Source organism: Globicephala melas, chromosome 20, assembly GCF_963455315.2.
Source record: "Globicephala melas chromosome 20, mGloMel1.2, whole genome shotgun sequence".
In the NCBI taxonomy this organism is placed as follows: domain Eukaryota; kingdom Metazoa; phylum Chordata; class Mammalia; order Artiodactyla; family Delphinidae; genus Globicephala; species Globicephala melas.
Window position 1 is genome coordinate 14,885,131 of NC_083333.1, and position 15,343 is coordinate 14,900,473.

General features: G+C 44.2%; 1 protein-coding gene across 1 annotated transcript in view; it reads left to right on the forward strand.

Annotated features, from left to right (window-relative positions):
* The window catches only part of DNAH9 (dynein axonemal heavy chain 9), a 299,063-nt gene that overhangs the window by 64,491 nt on the left and 219,229 nt on the right, over positions 1-15,343 (forward strand). Inside the window, exons 18-20 of the mRNA XM_030861390.2 lie at positions 4,904-5,126; positions 5,726-5,892; positions 12,926-13,796. Coding sequence (XP_030717250.2) covers positions 4,904-5,126; positions 5,726-5,892; positions 12,926-13,796 — 1,261 coding nt within the window. The remainder of the gene's footprint in view (positions 1-4,903; positions 5,127-5,725; positions 5,893-12,925; positions 13,797-15,343) is intronic.

The following is a 15,343-nucleotide window of genomic DNA, read 5'->3' on the forward strand; positions in this document are numbered from 1 at the left end:
ATCTTCCTACATTACAGACATGCTATCTGAATTGTAGTCATTAGAAGATCCGTTAATAAGGTTCTTTTGGTAAAACTCTCATTCTTTTTCTCTCCAAGTGCATGTATTTTGCCCTTGTTCTTGAAAAAATTGATATGTGGAAGAGAGAATTCTAGGATAACATATTTTCTGTAAGCCTATTGAAAATGTTATTACATTGTGTCCTGGCTTCATTTTTTTTTTTTTTTTTGCGGTATGCGGGCCTCTCACTGCTGTGGCCTCTCCCGTTGCAGAGCACAGGCTCCGGACGCGCAGGCTCAGCGGCCGTGGCTCACGGGCCCAGCCGCACCGCGGCACGTGGGATGTTCCCAGACCGGGGCACGAACCCACGTCCCCTGCATCGGCAGGCGGACTCTCAACCACTGCGCCGCCAGGGAAGCCCCCTCCTGGCTTCATTTTTGGTGTTGCATCGTTAACCATCAACTTAGGGTTTTTTTAATTAATAGAAATTCGTCCTTTCGCTGCAGCTAATTTTAAGATTTTTTTTCACTTTTGGTAATCTGCAGTTTCATACTGAAGTACTTACGTGAGGGTTTCTTTATATTAATTTCACCTTGAATTTGTTGGGCTTCCTTGATCTTATATTTGGTGTCTTTCATTAATTCAAGAAAATTCTCAGCCAAGATATCCTCAGAGATTGCTTCCTGCCCATTCTCTCTATTACCTCCTTCTGGACCTCTTATTACACTTGTTACACTTACACACTTTTAAATATCACCCATATATTTGAATAATTTTCAGTTTTCAGTTGTTTGTCTTTCTTTACTGCAGTTGAATAATTTCTCCACTTTTATCAAACAGCAGCCTAATTCTCTCTTTTAGTGTTGTCTAAATCTCTTGTTTAATCCATTCATTGAGCTTTAAATTTTAATTATACTTTCTATTTTTAGATCTTCTATTTGGTTATTTTACAGTTTTGCTTACTCATTTTTATACCCTCCCGTTCTTTGCTCAAATTCCTTCTTTTTTATTTATTCATTCTTCAAGTTTTAGAATACATTTACTAGAGGATAATCTTAAGATAACTTTTGATTTGTCAGCCTAAAAATGGTTTGTTTCTTCTTGCCGTAGATCAAAGTTAACATAAAGGCCTATGGAAAATTATTAGCTTCTTTCTACTGGAATTGCCCACTAACATAGCACAGTATGATCATTTTTGCATTGTTAGAACACGTATTAAAAGTCTCTTTTCGGGCTTCCCTGGTGGCGCAGTGGTTGAGAGTCCGCCTGCCGATTCAGGGGACACGGGTTCATGCCCCGGTCAGGGAAGATCCCACATGCCGCGGAGCGGCTGAGCCCGTGAGCCATGGCCACTGAGCCTGCACGTCCGGAGCCTGTGCTCCGCAACGGGAGAGGCCACAAGAGTGAGAGGCCCGTGTACCGCAAAAAAAAAAAAAAAAAGTTTCTTTTCACAAAATGCCATCACAGGCCATAATTTTCATATTATCCACTTCAATAAGTTTTGTCACTTCTTGAATCCATCATTCGATACAAAGGTCCACACACTATCACAGATTCTGGGCATATTTGGAAAGCCGCTGAAATCACCTCCATTCCTGATTATGAGACAATGCTGAATTTATGCTTGAACATAAAGGCAGTTGGGGCCAGGATAAGGCATGGTGACCTGTTGAGAATGTAAGAGTTTATCTACGCTTCTGAGGGGTGATTCCTAAAGAAAGCATTTCTGTACAAACTGATATATCATACTTAAAAGGATGAAGTTGTTTTTCTTAGTAAATCTTGAATAGATGTCTGGGAACCTGCAGGGAAAGCGTTTGCTCCTGGTATGTGGGTCAGAAATAGTAAAGCAGAGCACCTAAACAAGAGCTCTTTTGTCTTTTGACATATTAAATATTGCTATTTTATATGCTGCACCTGAATTCCAGTATCTAAAACATTCACAGGTTTAATTCAGCTGTTTCTGCTGGCTCCCACTCATGGTGACTTCTTTCCTTATGTGTTTTGTGACTTTTGATTATAAAATCATGTTCCTTGGAGAGTAATCCTTTGAGGATTGGATTCTTGTTGCATTCCTCCAGAAAGGATTTTCATTTGTTTCTGCCGGTCATCAAGGGACTCTTCCAACCCCAGACCACTTGTACCTCAACTTACAGTAGTCCATCTAGTGTCATGGTTAATTCAGGCGAGTTTCCATGCTGTCCCATACCATGCAGCCTGTTTATTTCTTGTTCACCCTTAACGGCGTTGCAACTTCACACGCAACTTCCTATCAGCTTCCTCACCTTGAGTGGGCCCTAGGCTTAATCACCTGTTCCCCAGTTCTCATAAAGAATCAAAGTAGAAGCTCAAGATCTCCGGGGTTCAATAGAAACTATCCTGTGAAAGCCAGCTTTGAACCTTGCTTACCTCCCAGGGTTCTTGCTTTCACTACATTTTCAGCTTCTGGAGATGCCTTAATTTCATGCCACCTTAGTGATGCATTTTTAAATGATTTTGAAATATGTGCTTAAACATTTCTGTTGTCTTAGCAGAAGGGTCATTCATATTATCGTGTACACCATACAGCTAGAAACAGAAATCCACACTCTCCAACTTATCCTCCAGTCAGGCCTTTATTAGACTGCTCAACTGAAACCAGTCTTGCCAAGAGCACCGATGATTTTCATGTGGCCGCATCCAATGGTGATGATCAGTCATCGTCTTACTTGTACCTCTCTGCAGTATTTGGTACAGCTGATCACTCCCTCCTTCCCAAACGGTTTCTTCAGGAGACCTCACTTTCTTGATTTCCTCCTTCGAGGTCTCCTTGACTGGGCTCATCTCCTCCAGGACTCAAAATATTAGAACTCCTGAAACCTCGATCCTGGAATTTCATTTCTAGCCACAGCCATATTCCAGGTGATATTTAATCTAATACTTTGAATAATCTGTGTGCTGATAACTACCAAATTTATATTTTTAGCCCCGTCTCTTAAGAACTCTAGACTTAAGTTCAACTGCCTAATAAGTATCTCCGTTAGATGTTTGGGAGGCATGTCAAACCTAACACATTTATTTCTTTATTTTGACCGGGCCAGGTGGCTTTCAGGATCTTAGTTCCCTGACCAGGGATCGAACCCGGGCCCCGGCAGTGAACATGCCAAGTCCTAACCACTGGACCACCAGGTGGTCCAGTAGCCTAATGGCATTAGACATTAGGCATTTCAGTAGCCTAATGGCAGTAGACCTTAGGTTTAGGGAATTCCCTAAACCTAACACGTGTAAAACTTATCTCCTTCCCTCTTCTCCCTCCAAAAAACCCCCAGTCTTCCCCAATTCTTCCCCATCTCTTTAAATGGCATCATCATTCACCCCATTGCCAGGAGTCCTTATTGATTTCTTTATTCCCTCACACCCCTCCCCCAACCCATTAGTGGGTTTTATTAGCTCTGCATGCAAAACTGCCTTGAATCTGACCACTCCTCATGTCCACCATCCGGGTCAAAACCAGTATCTTCTGTCACCCAGACAACCACAATAGTCCCTAAATGCCCCCCTGGCTTCTGTTCTGTCTCCCCACCCATGTCACCATCACCATCATCATCACCACCTCCAGCTGAAATCTGTTCTCCTCCATCTATAGTTCTTTTTGAAAACCAGTCAAATTATGCCCTTCTCCTACTCAGAATTCTCACACTTAGAATAGAATAAAATCTGAGCTGCTTATCATGGCCAATAAGGCCTCCCAGTGTCTGGCCCTTTCTCTGACCTCTTCTCCCTCACTGCTCCCTTCTGTTCTCCTTATGCTTCTGCTACCCTGACTTTCCCCTTTTCCTCAAGAGAATCAAACTGAATCCAGCTTCAGTGCCTTTACTCATGCTGCCCCCTCTCCCTGGAAAGCTCTTTTCCTGTTTCTTTCTTGGCTCACTCCTTCATATTGTTTACATTTCTGCTCAAACATCACCTCCATAGAAAGGCCTTTACTGACCACTCCATATAAAATAGTTCTGACCTTAGTCTCTATGCCCTTATTTCATGGCACTCATCACCATGTGAAACTGTACCATTTATCTCATTGATCTGTGTCACATTTATTTTTCCCACTAGAATGTAAGTTTCATAAGGACAGAGACTTTATCTTATTTATTATACTATTCTCAGAACCTGGAAGCAGGCCAGGGCTCATAATAATTGCCCAATAAACATTTTTGAATTCAAGAATGAATCTCATTTAACTCTCACAATAACCAGTGAGAAAGAAATGATTTTTCCAATCTTGTAGATGAGGAAGCTGAGGCTCAGAGATGTTAAGTGACTTGGTCATGGTTACACATCTAGTAAGTGTCAAAATTAAACCCAAGTGTGTATGACCTTTGAGGCCATAGTATTTATTTTCAGTTTTTTAAAAAATAATTTGAGATTCACAACATAATTTGTAATATATTTACTTTGAAATAATTTCACTTTGAAATAATTTCAGACTTACACAAAAAGTTGTAAAAATAGTACAAAGAATTCTCTTTTACCTTTACTCACCTTTCCCAAATGATAACATCTTAGATAACCAACCGTGGTACAGTTATCAACACAAGGAAGTTAGTATTGATGTGGAAGTAGTAACTTACTTAGTACAGACTTATTCACATTTCTCCAGTTGTCCCAGTAATGCACCCTCCATCATGGAGGGCTAAGTCTTTGTCCTTTGCGACCTTGACACTTCTGAAGAGGGTCGTATCTTACCATCAGGATATGGAGAGTTTTCCATGATAATACCATCAGGATATGCAGAGTTTTCCATAATAATACCAGGAGGATGGAGAGTTTTCCATAATAATAGCTATTAATGTTGGGGAACTAAATAAATCTTCCTTTCAAGGAGTGAAAGGAGAATGGCTCCTCACATTCTGTTTGTTTTGCTCAGCTTGGCCAACCTTGAAGCATTTATAAAAAACAGCGAGAATGGCTTGCTCAAGAAAGTCGGAAAAGGAGATTTCCAAGGATTGGTTGAAATTATGGGACACCTTATGGCTGTTAAAGAACGACAGAGCAGCACTGATGAGATGTTTGAGCCTTTAAAGCAGACTATTGAATTGCTGAAGACCTATGGCCAAGAATTGCCGGAAACACTGTTCAGGCAGCTGGAGGTCAGTGCAAAGTTTATGTTTTCTTAATAAAAGAAATAGAGGGAACGTTTGGGGATTTCAGAGTGGGATGAGGTGGATTGAAGTAAATGAAAAACAGGGCTTGGTGATTACTCAAGGTCCATGCTTTGGAGCTAAATGTGTCGCACATGTGTAATGTGTACCACTTTCTTGAAACTCAGTAAATACGAAACACTGTAACGCTGGACATATATGGGAGAACTGATGTGGATGATGTGTTTGGGTTCCTTTTCCAGGATTATGGATGAGCTGAATTTTTCATTCGGAGAAAAAAAAGCAGGTCTGAGGAATGTTATGATGGTCTAAGAGATGTGGGGCATAAAAGGAAATAACTAGGCACTCTTAGAAAATGTAGAAAAGGGCCAGGGTTACTGGGTTAGAAGTTGAGGGCAAGAAGGATAGTGTTGAATCAGAAGTAGGTGATCGTCGGGAGAGTGGGCATCCAGGGAGCCATGTCAAGGAAGGGTCGAACGATGCCACGGCATCAGAGCTTGGCATCGGGGCAGAGATGAAGACATCCGGGTGCGTCCAGCCTCAGGACTGTGGGGGAGGGTCTGACCACACTGAGGTCTCCTTTGCAGGAGCTGCCTGAGAAATGGAACAACATTAAAAAGATGGCTGTTACCGTGAGGCAGCAGGTGGCCCCCCTGCAGGCAAATGAAGCGACCCTCCTCCGCCAGAGGTGCGCGGCCTTCGAGGCAGAGCAGCAGCAGTTCTGGGAGCGATTTCGCAGAGAAGCCCCCTTCAGGTATGCACCCAAGTTGCCACCACTCCTTCCCGGCCTTTAAGCACGGCAGCATCTTAAGTCACGGTGATCTCTCCGTGGAGTTCGCGTATTATTTTAACAAGTGAAGACTAGTTACTAGTCTTCCCTCCCATTTAGGTCCACTGGTTAGAACCTGGTGCTCATGTTCACAGAGTACCACTGCGGCCCGTGTGGGATGAACAAAGACTGTACAAATACTTTAAAAAATTCTAGAAGCTTCTTTGTCTCCAGGTCTATAAAGGGATTGTGTGTGGTAAGATTACTAGGTTTTTACTAAACTGTTAGTATTCTAAATTCTCCCAGACTCCTGTTCTTTTGGTTTAAAATAGTGGCTGATGGAATTTTAAAATAATTTTGGAAGGCATTTCAGTAGCCTAATGGCAGGATTTGAAGAGATGGATTTACTTCAAGGTGTACTTCCTCTGCTTAGTAGTTAGTTCTCAGACTCCTCCCTACTTGTGGTCAGGGGTCTTTACACGAACAAAACAACTGTGGGATGGGCAACACCCATCCACACGTGCCCCCGTGCACACACACACAAGTCCTTTTCTCAGGGGCTCACTGCCTTGGTGGAGAAATCTACAGGGTCTGCTCCTCAGCGTCGGGGGCTCCAGCCAGGGGTACCAGCCGGCTCTGTGTCTGCTGACATGCCAGCTGAAATGGGCACTCTCCCCTCAGGCCAGCTCCGGGGTTTGCTTCTGTTTCCCTAGCGGGCTTCCTGCTGGGTCTCTTCTGTAGTTTTGGAGGTCTCTAGACTGAAAAATGCCCTATGTAAGGAGCAAGGAAGCTTTTTATTTTCAAGGGTTACTTACACACAGAAATCTGACATTGAGAGATACACACTAAAGCAACAAACAAAATGGAAAAAGAAAATCACAGCTTTATCGGGAGGAAAGACAACATAATGATTAAGTACATGGACTCTGGATTTAACAAGACCGGTGTCTAATCTCAGGTTCACTACTCACTGCCTAAGTCGGGGCAGTCACTTAATATCTCTTTGCTTCAGTTGCCTCATCTGTAAAGCGGGGTTAATAATAGTATCCACCTCATAAGGTTGTTGATAGGATTAAATAACGAATCTTTGCAAGTTTTAGGCATAGGACCTGGCACTAGGATAACCAACCATCCTGGTTTACCTGGGACAGTTTTGGGGTTTTTTTTCTTTTCTTTTTTCTTTTTTTTATTAAAGCATAGTTGATTTACAGTGCTGTGCTAATTGGGATGGTTGTGGTTTTAACACTGAAAGTCATACATCCAGGGAAGCCCCTCTATTTCAGGCAAGCTGAGACTTAGTCACCTCACCTGGCACACAGTAAGGGCCTACCTATTCTATTATTCATTCATCAAACATTTATTAAGCAGCTACTGTCTCCCAAGCATTATACTTGGGGCTAGAGAGAACGAGATGAGTATGTCAAGAGGCAGGGGAGGACAGATGTGTAAACTGTGCTTATGATAAATGTACAACATGGAGCTCTAAAGCATTAAAATCACCTGGGGTCCAGTCTGTCCCACAGACCAACTAAATCAGACTCTCTGGGGATGAGACCGGGCATCAGTAGTTTGTAATGCTCCCCAGGTGACTCCAATGTGCAGCCAAGGTAGAGACTGCCTCCCTAAGGGAAGTAACTGGTTCCCTTTTAAGCAATCATTCCAGGGCATATAACTCCAAATGAGTCTGTGTCCCTTTAGAATAAGTGCCTTAGGAGCTATGCCCTTGTTCCAGAGAAGCATCTATTGCTCAAAACATTTGTGGAACTTCTTTTGGGACTATTCCTTCAGAGTCTGAAGCACATTCTTTTGATTCTTCTTTGGGCATACAGCTGAATTTCTGAAATTCGACACTGATCACACAGGGCCAAAGCTGGTGAGGCAGGCGGGCAATTAAGCTGGGTATTTCTGCTCAGTGCTAACAATATCCACACCTAAGGCAACAGCCACAAAGGTAATGACACTGATATTTTACATCATCTGTCTCTTTTTAAAAAAAGTTCTAAAAAGGAATTCAAAGATGTCTGGTGAAATATCTTCCCAAACAGACTCCCGAGACTGCCTGAATGGAACAGCCCTTGTTTGCTGGTGTGTTTCTGTATGTCTACTGGAAATCTGGCATCCCTCCTTCCTAGTTACATCACGTGTGTATATTGATCAGCTCTTGTTGTTTAATTTGATAGCTGCATTGGCTTTTCTTTCTTAGCACTTCTATTGATATCTATCTGCTGGCTGTAAGGATATTGCTACCCTTAACTTGCAAATTCACATCTGTTAATTTAACATGCAGATGAATCTTTGCAAGAGACTTTGAAAAGAACTGCTCACAGCAGTGTGGAAAGCCAAACATTACTGCAATTTTGATGTTTTTCTCTTCTTGTCAAGAAAACTATCAAGACTAGAGCAGAATCGTGGATTTAGGGCTGAAGGGAATCTTCATGGGTGTCAACGCATGAGTTTGTTTCTTAGTTTCGTGTGCATGAATGTGTGTGTTTAAAATGTTTAGACACCGTATGCGGCAAATGAGTTGAATTCTGGTTCCTCCACTTTCAGATCAATTTCTAAAATGCATCTCTGTGAAGGCAAGTTTCTGTTCCCGATTAGATGATAGGTGAAGCTCACGCTGATCTTGTCTTTGGGAGGAAAAGGAAAGTGTGTCTCATCTGGCCCTTGCAGTCTGACAGGTGCAGGATGAATCAGGTCATTGGGGGAGGTTCTTTCTTCATGTTCAAGTTGAGTTTTTCTTCTTCCTTCTGTTCTTAACTTAAAGCTGTATCAGCACTTTCCTAGCTGAGCTCTCTCACTTCTCAGTAATCGGCTAAACCATCATAGCCAGATTCAAGCCCTTCTCACACCTCTCGAAATTGGAGACTCATTCTCCCCTTTGAGTGACAGGGATGCACCAAGCTTCTAGCGGCTCTCTTGTTCAGTTCCTGCGCTTGAGCACAGGCTTCCTGGCTTCAAGGAATGAATGCCATGTTATCCAGTCTCCTTACCCACATCAAGATCAGGATAATCCAGGGGTTTCTGGGTCAAAGCATTTGATCCCTAAAGCTCCAGTTCAATGGAGACCATCAGTGTTTCCAGCTGGCCAGCCACCAGATTCTGTGAACGGTGGGGAGAACCTTCCTAAAGACCTCCTCCCATTGAGTGCTGTCCTGCATGACAACCAGCAAAGCAAGGCTTTCCAAATAGCCCAGTGCAGCAAACGTGAGGAAAGAAGGGCCTTCATCTTGCTTGTGCAGGGTCTCTTGTCCCTTCAAAAGTTGGAGAAAAGAGTAGTATTAGTCATGAAATCTCTCAGGGACATATCAGTATCCTCAGACATGTCATTAGTTCAACTTGACCCTGTTCTTGCAGTTAATCTGACTCACTCACATGACTCAGGCTTCCGTAGAGCAAAAGCGGTTGTGTTCTCAACAGTGGAGTCAGCAAAAAATGATTTAAGTGCTAGGATCTTCAGATAATACAGATTCCCTGACCTCAAGGACTTAACAGCCTCAGGGTCAATTTCAAAAATGAGTAACCAGACATGTCCATGGGGGCCAACTTTAACACCCACTGGGGAGGCAGTTCACAGCCCTTGCAGAAGCTGTGCTTCAGCCAATGGGCAAATGAGACTTAGCCATTTGGAAAAAAGAGGGGTGGACAGCAAAGGTATTCCAGGCAAAGGAAGCAGAACATAGAGACACACAGGGGGATGAAAACATAACAACCAGCTGGAGGACTGCATGTATGTGTGGCTGGGATGCAGGATGTGGGAGATGAGGATGGAGAGGTCCAGGTGACCAGGCCTTGACCATGAATGAGCACTGAGGAGTACAAGCATGAGAACAACACACATCATGGAAACACCAGTCTTGTGGCTGCAGAGAGCAGAGTGGAGCGAGATGGACTCAAGGTGGGGCCTCCATGGGGTGGTGAGTGATTGCAACAGCTGGGTGCGAAGCAGGAGGACTGAACTGAAGCCGTGGCCGTGAGCATGGAGGAGGAGGATGGACGTGAGGGAGACTTAGGAGGGAGAATCAGCAGGATTGAGTGAATACGGGAGATGAGCAGGGAGAGAGCCTGGTGTAATTCTCCATCTTCCATCTGGACCAGTAAGCTGGAAGGGGCGTGTTCCACTGCTCCTGACATGGGGCCACAGGATGGGAAGAGCCGAAAGGTCACCAGGTCAGAGGGAGCGTGCTGAGTTTTATGGTACCTGTGGGGTATCAAGCACAGGTGTGTCACTGTTCCTTGTATGTGCAGGTACAGAACTGAGGTTGACATTTACCAGCCGCTCACTTCCCAAGAATTCATTTAAGTCACTTAGTCCTGTCTTTCTCTTTGTGCCTATGTCTAGAGCAGGCCTGAATCTGTACTTTTTCCAAGATCATACAGATGAGCACTGTATTTCCATTTCTCTTAATTATAGTTTTATTCATCCAGATTTTCCAGGCATTTCTCTTTTAGATTAAAATACTTTTGCATTATTATTCGAATTTCAAAGACTAACTACACCCTTTTCCCGCCTATTACTTTCTTGTTCTCACACTGTATTGTTCCGCCAGGCTTTGGAGAACTGCTTCAAGTTTATTAGGCGCATTAATCAGGTCTGTGAATATCCTGACAGTTTGCACTAGAGCTTTGAAATGGGAAGAGGGTTACCTGCTCCCCTGTCTAGAGGTTCCTTTCACTACTTAGGTCAAATTAACTTTTATGTGTGCTCAGCTACAGGAAGTGAAAACCCACAGATTTAAACCATAAACAAAAATTATGCCACGGGGCAGATGAAGTTTGGAATAGGTTTGACAAATGATCACCTCCTACAAATATTTGAGGAACCAATATTGATTCAAGGATGTTCATGTGCGCTGAGGAAAGAAGAGTTAGGAAGATCATTCATTGTCTTCTGTGTCCACAGACCCCCAACACTCTGATAGCACCTATCCTATTGAATATGCCTGAATTTTATTCCATTAATAAATTAAACAGAATGTGGGCTTTTAGAATTTGTCTGATTTATACTGACACCAAGTAGCTAAATTCACTTTCCAAGTTCACTCTAATGAAGTTAAAAAGTAGAACCAACGCACTACACACTCCAACAATTAGTCTTTGGAGAGAATGTGCAGAAGGAACCTTCATGCTTGGTAATCTTTCCTGCTGACCCACTTGCCACGAAGATGTTACATTTCTTTCCTTCTAGTTCTTTCTCTACTGCTCTCATAGAAGAGAAAGCTACTTGCCTATGTAGACAGAGGGCCCTCTTCAACTCTGAGAACTCCGACCCATTCTGAAACACTTGGGGACTGGACAACAGTGAAGACACACATTCAGTCTCATTCTCTTAAGATGAAAATACACAACCAGGGCACATGAGCCGAAACTATTTAGATGGAACAAGCGGGAATCAAACATAGCAAGCGTCAAAGTTAATCTGACACTAATTTAATGGTATGCGTAACTGTTACTGTGTGGCATGGTAATTAGGCTTAAGTGGCAAGCAGTTCAGGTAGATGACTCTAATTCGGATTACTTTCCATCCGTCAAGTCAAACATTTCCAGAGACAGCTGAGAGGAGAGACAGTTCAAGAAAAGGAGTTTGTATGTCATCTTCTTCCTTTTTCCCTCCCTCTGTACCCCACCAACCAACACACGCACACGCGCACACACACACACACACACACACACACACACACACACACACACACGGGATCAGAGGAAATGGCCAATTCTCTAATCACTCCTTTCCTCTCAACTTTCCCTTTATGTTGGACCCCGTGATACCCTATTCTGATTTTAGAGAAAGATGGTATTCACACTTAAGTCACGGTATCCCTGCTATCTAGCCTTCCATGCACACAGAAACAAGAAGATCTGAGACTGGTGATGGGAAGAAAGGATAAAGGGAGGCTGGGGGAGGAAAATGAACATTGTTCTGGGTGCTCCTGACCCATGTGGGTCCCTCTGCACGTGCAGCTCTTATGTTGGAGGAGAGACTCTGCCAGGAACGCAGGTTGGAGGGGCTGCAGGGTAAAGGAGGCTCACGGCCATGAGGACCAGGAGGAACGGTGGGGGCAGTGCGCACCCACTGGGGAGAAGAGGGGGAGGAAACGTGGGCTCGAGCTGTAAAGCGCGATGGAGTGCTTATACGCATGCGGCGCAGAACCAGAGGCTGCCGCGGGATGCGGGAGGAGATCAGGGGCGGCTTGAAGGAGGTACTTCAGAGATGTGGAGCCTGACAGGAGCCCTGCAGCGCGGGAAAGCCAAGCAGTGCAGGCCTGCGGTGAGGGCTTTGTGCGCACACTGCAAAGTCCCTATCAGTGGTTCTCACATCTGGAGACACTGTTTCCTGAAGGTGATGCAGGCTGTTAGCATGAGCCTCACCACAGAGAAGGACGCCGACCTGGCACATCGGAATCACCTGGGGAGTTTGAAAAATGCTGTTGCCTGGGTCCCGCCCCCAAAGATTCTGATTGAATGAGACCAGGGAGTAGCCTGATCATGGAGATCATTTAAAGCTTCCAGGAGGCTCTAACATGCAGCCAAGACTGAGAGCCACTGCCCTAGAGGGAGCAATGCCAGAGTAGGTCAGGATTGGTCTCTGTCACTTACAGACCACCCACCACAAGTAGCTCCTGGCGGGAGCTTTGCCTGTACAGCCTCTGCAGTAACAGGACAATGCTCTTTTGTGTCAAGTGAGCTGGACGCCAGCAACTGGAAGCAGAGTCTAAAGGGGGCTTGAACAAAGGAGTATTTCGCACTGCACCTGGGTGGGGGAGGTGGGCAGTATTTTTATTACCCTCTCAGATGTGAAGAACAGATCCAGACATGGTGTTCCTCTTGAATCGCTAACTGGTTATGTTCGTCCCACTCCAACCTACCCCGATGTCTTTTCTTCCCAGGCTTTGGTGAAAGTACCTGCCCTTTGCTAAAACACTAAGGATTTAAGGATTCGAGCTGTCATTACTCTGGTGATTCTAGGAGATGGCGCTTGTGTGCTCTACTTATAAAGGGAAAACATTGTGTTTTGTAGGTTTGATAGCACTGACCCTCATCAGATGCTGGATGCAAGGCACATGGAGATCCAGCAGATGGAATCCACCATGGCCTCCATTTCTGAGTCTGCTAGCTTGTTAGAGGTCACCATCCCTGACTATAAGCAACTGAGGCAGTGCAGGAAGGAGGCGTGCCAGCTGAAGGAGCTCTGGGACACAATTGAGATGGTGACCTCCAGTATCCATGCCTGGGAGACCACCACGTGGATGGATATCAACGTGGAGGCCATGGACTTGGAGTGCAGATGGTTTGCCAGGCACATCCGGAACCTCGACAAGGAGGTCAGGGCCTGGGATGCCTTCACAGGCCTGGAAAGCACCATTTTGAACACCCTGACCTCCCTGAGGGCTGTGGCCAAACTGCAGAACCCGGCCATGCGGGCGCGGCACTGGAGGCAGCTGATGCAGGCCACGGGCGTGACCTTCACCATGGATGAGGGTACCACCCTGGCACACCTCTTACAGCTTCAGCTCCACCACTTTGAGGACGAGGTCCGGGGCGTTGTAGACAGAGCTGTGAAAGAGATGGGCATGGAGAAGGTCTTGAAGGAGCTGCAGACCACCTGGGTCTGCATGGAATTCCAGTTCGAGCCCCACCCTCAGACCTACGTGCCTCTGCTGCGGTCCGACGAGGACCTCATCGAGGTTCTGGAGGATAACCAAGTCCAGCTTCAGAACCTGATGATGTCCAGGTACATAACCTTCTTCCTGGAGGAAGTATCGGGCTGGCAGAAGAAGCTGTCCACTGCTGACACCGTCATCTCCCTCTGGTTTGATGTGCAGCGCACATGGTCTCATCTAGAAAGTATATTCATCGGATCTGAAGATATCCGGGCTCAGCTGCCCCAGGTACCTGCTGTGGAAATCCTGCTCCCTCTGTTGCCATCCCTGGGTCAAGGGACGATCCCCCAGTTCCTGTATCCTCTAGACCTTTCCTTCTCTGCCTCCCTGCCTTCCTCCCTGCCTTGGTTTATTGGGTACCTCCAATAAACATTGACCTTCCAAGCCACCAAAAGTCAGACAGAGGGAAAGAGAGAAAGTGAAATGTATGCCCGCGAGTTTGTTCCTAATGTGTAGGAAAAAGAAAGGAGAACCTGGTTTTAAAAACAAAACCAAAAAAAGTGTACAGGAGAAAGGAGGTCAAAAATACGAGCTGCTCTTGGGGTGCTCCACACATAATTACAATGCGGGTATTGATTGGAAGTGAGCGTCGTTTCCAGGCAAACTCAAGTTCCTTCTCTGCAGCGAGCTGTTCTGTAAAAGTCGGGCCTGTGCCAGCAGGCTAAATACCAGTCTTCAGCTAAATACTAAATGAGGAATTTCTCTAAATATGCATTCTTCTCATTACTACCTTTCCTGTAGTTGCTTGCCCCTTGTAATTTGTCCTAATTAATGTGCATTAATGTACTTCCCCCCGCCAGTGGACTCTAATTCATTTAAAAAGAGATTTTCCGGACTTCTTCTGTGTCCCTCAGCACAGCAGCACAGCGAGTTCTCTGCTTACAAATTAGTTTGATTCCAAAATGTCATATGTTGTCCAGACCTTGTTTCAGAGTTAAAGCATTCCATCAAAACATGGTATTTTTCCAGCTCATCCCACAAATGCATATTAGTGTAATAATGCAGATTAAAGATTGTACATTTGCAATGAAAAATAACAGAAAATAATCCTGCTATAGCTATTGTCATAAAGCAAAATTGAATAAGCCAGATTTTATTAATCTCCAACGCTAATGATTGAAGAAGGGCAGGTTTAATGAGAAGGGGGTGTAGGTGGAGACTTTTGTACACATTTTAAAGGAGACATTTGAGAACTTTCAATCCAACATAATAAAGAATTCATATCATTAACTTCTCAGGTTTGTGTGTAAAACATATAAATACATTTATTTTCTTTGTATTAACAATATGGTAACAAAGACAGCTCTGAAATGTAATAAATCAGTCATCATCTTACACCCTACCTAGTAAATATTTTCACTCATTATGAATATTTCCCAACTTTTTTTCACATATATACATGTTTTTACACAACTGCTCTCAGTGTAATTACAATTTTCTATTCGGCTCTTTTCATTTGAACATTTATGTCAGATATTTCCGATACTTCTATAACCTTGATACTTTTTCATTTTTAATTGGCATAAGATATCTCACTGAGGAATCATAATTTACTTCACCTCACCCTCTTGTTTTTAAATCTTCTTGGGAGAGAGGCCCAGATCACAGAGGTCCCAGCAGACTGGAGCCAGTGGCCCGGGTTTGAGTTGCAGGACCTTAGGGAAGTTACTTAAGCTCTCAGTGTCTTGGTTTTCTCATCTGTAAATTGGGTCTAATACTAGTCCCTACTTCAAGAAGTTAAAGTAGCGCACACAGCACATACCATTATGATTGTT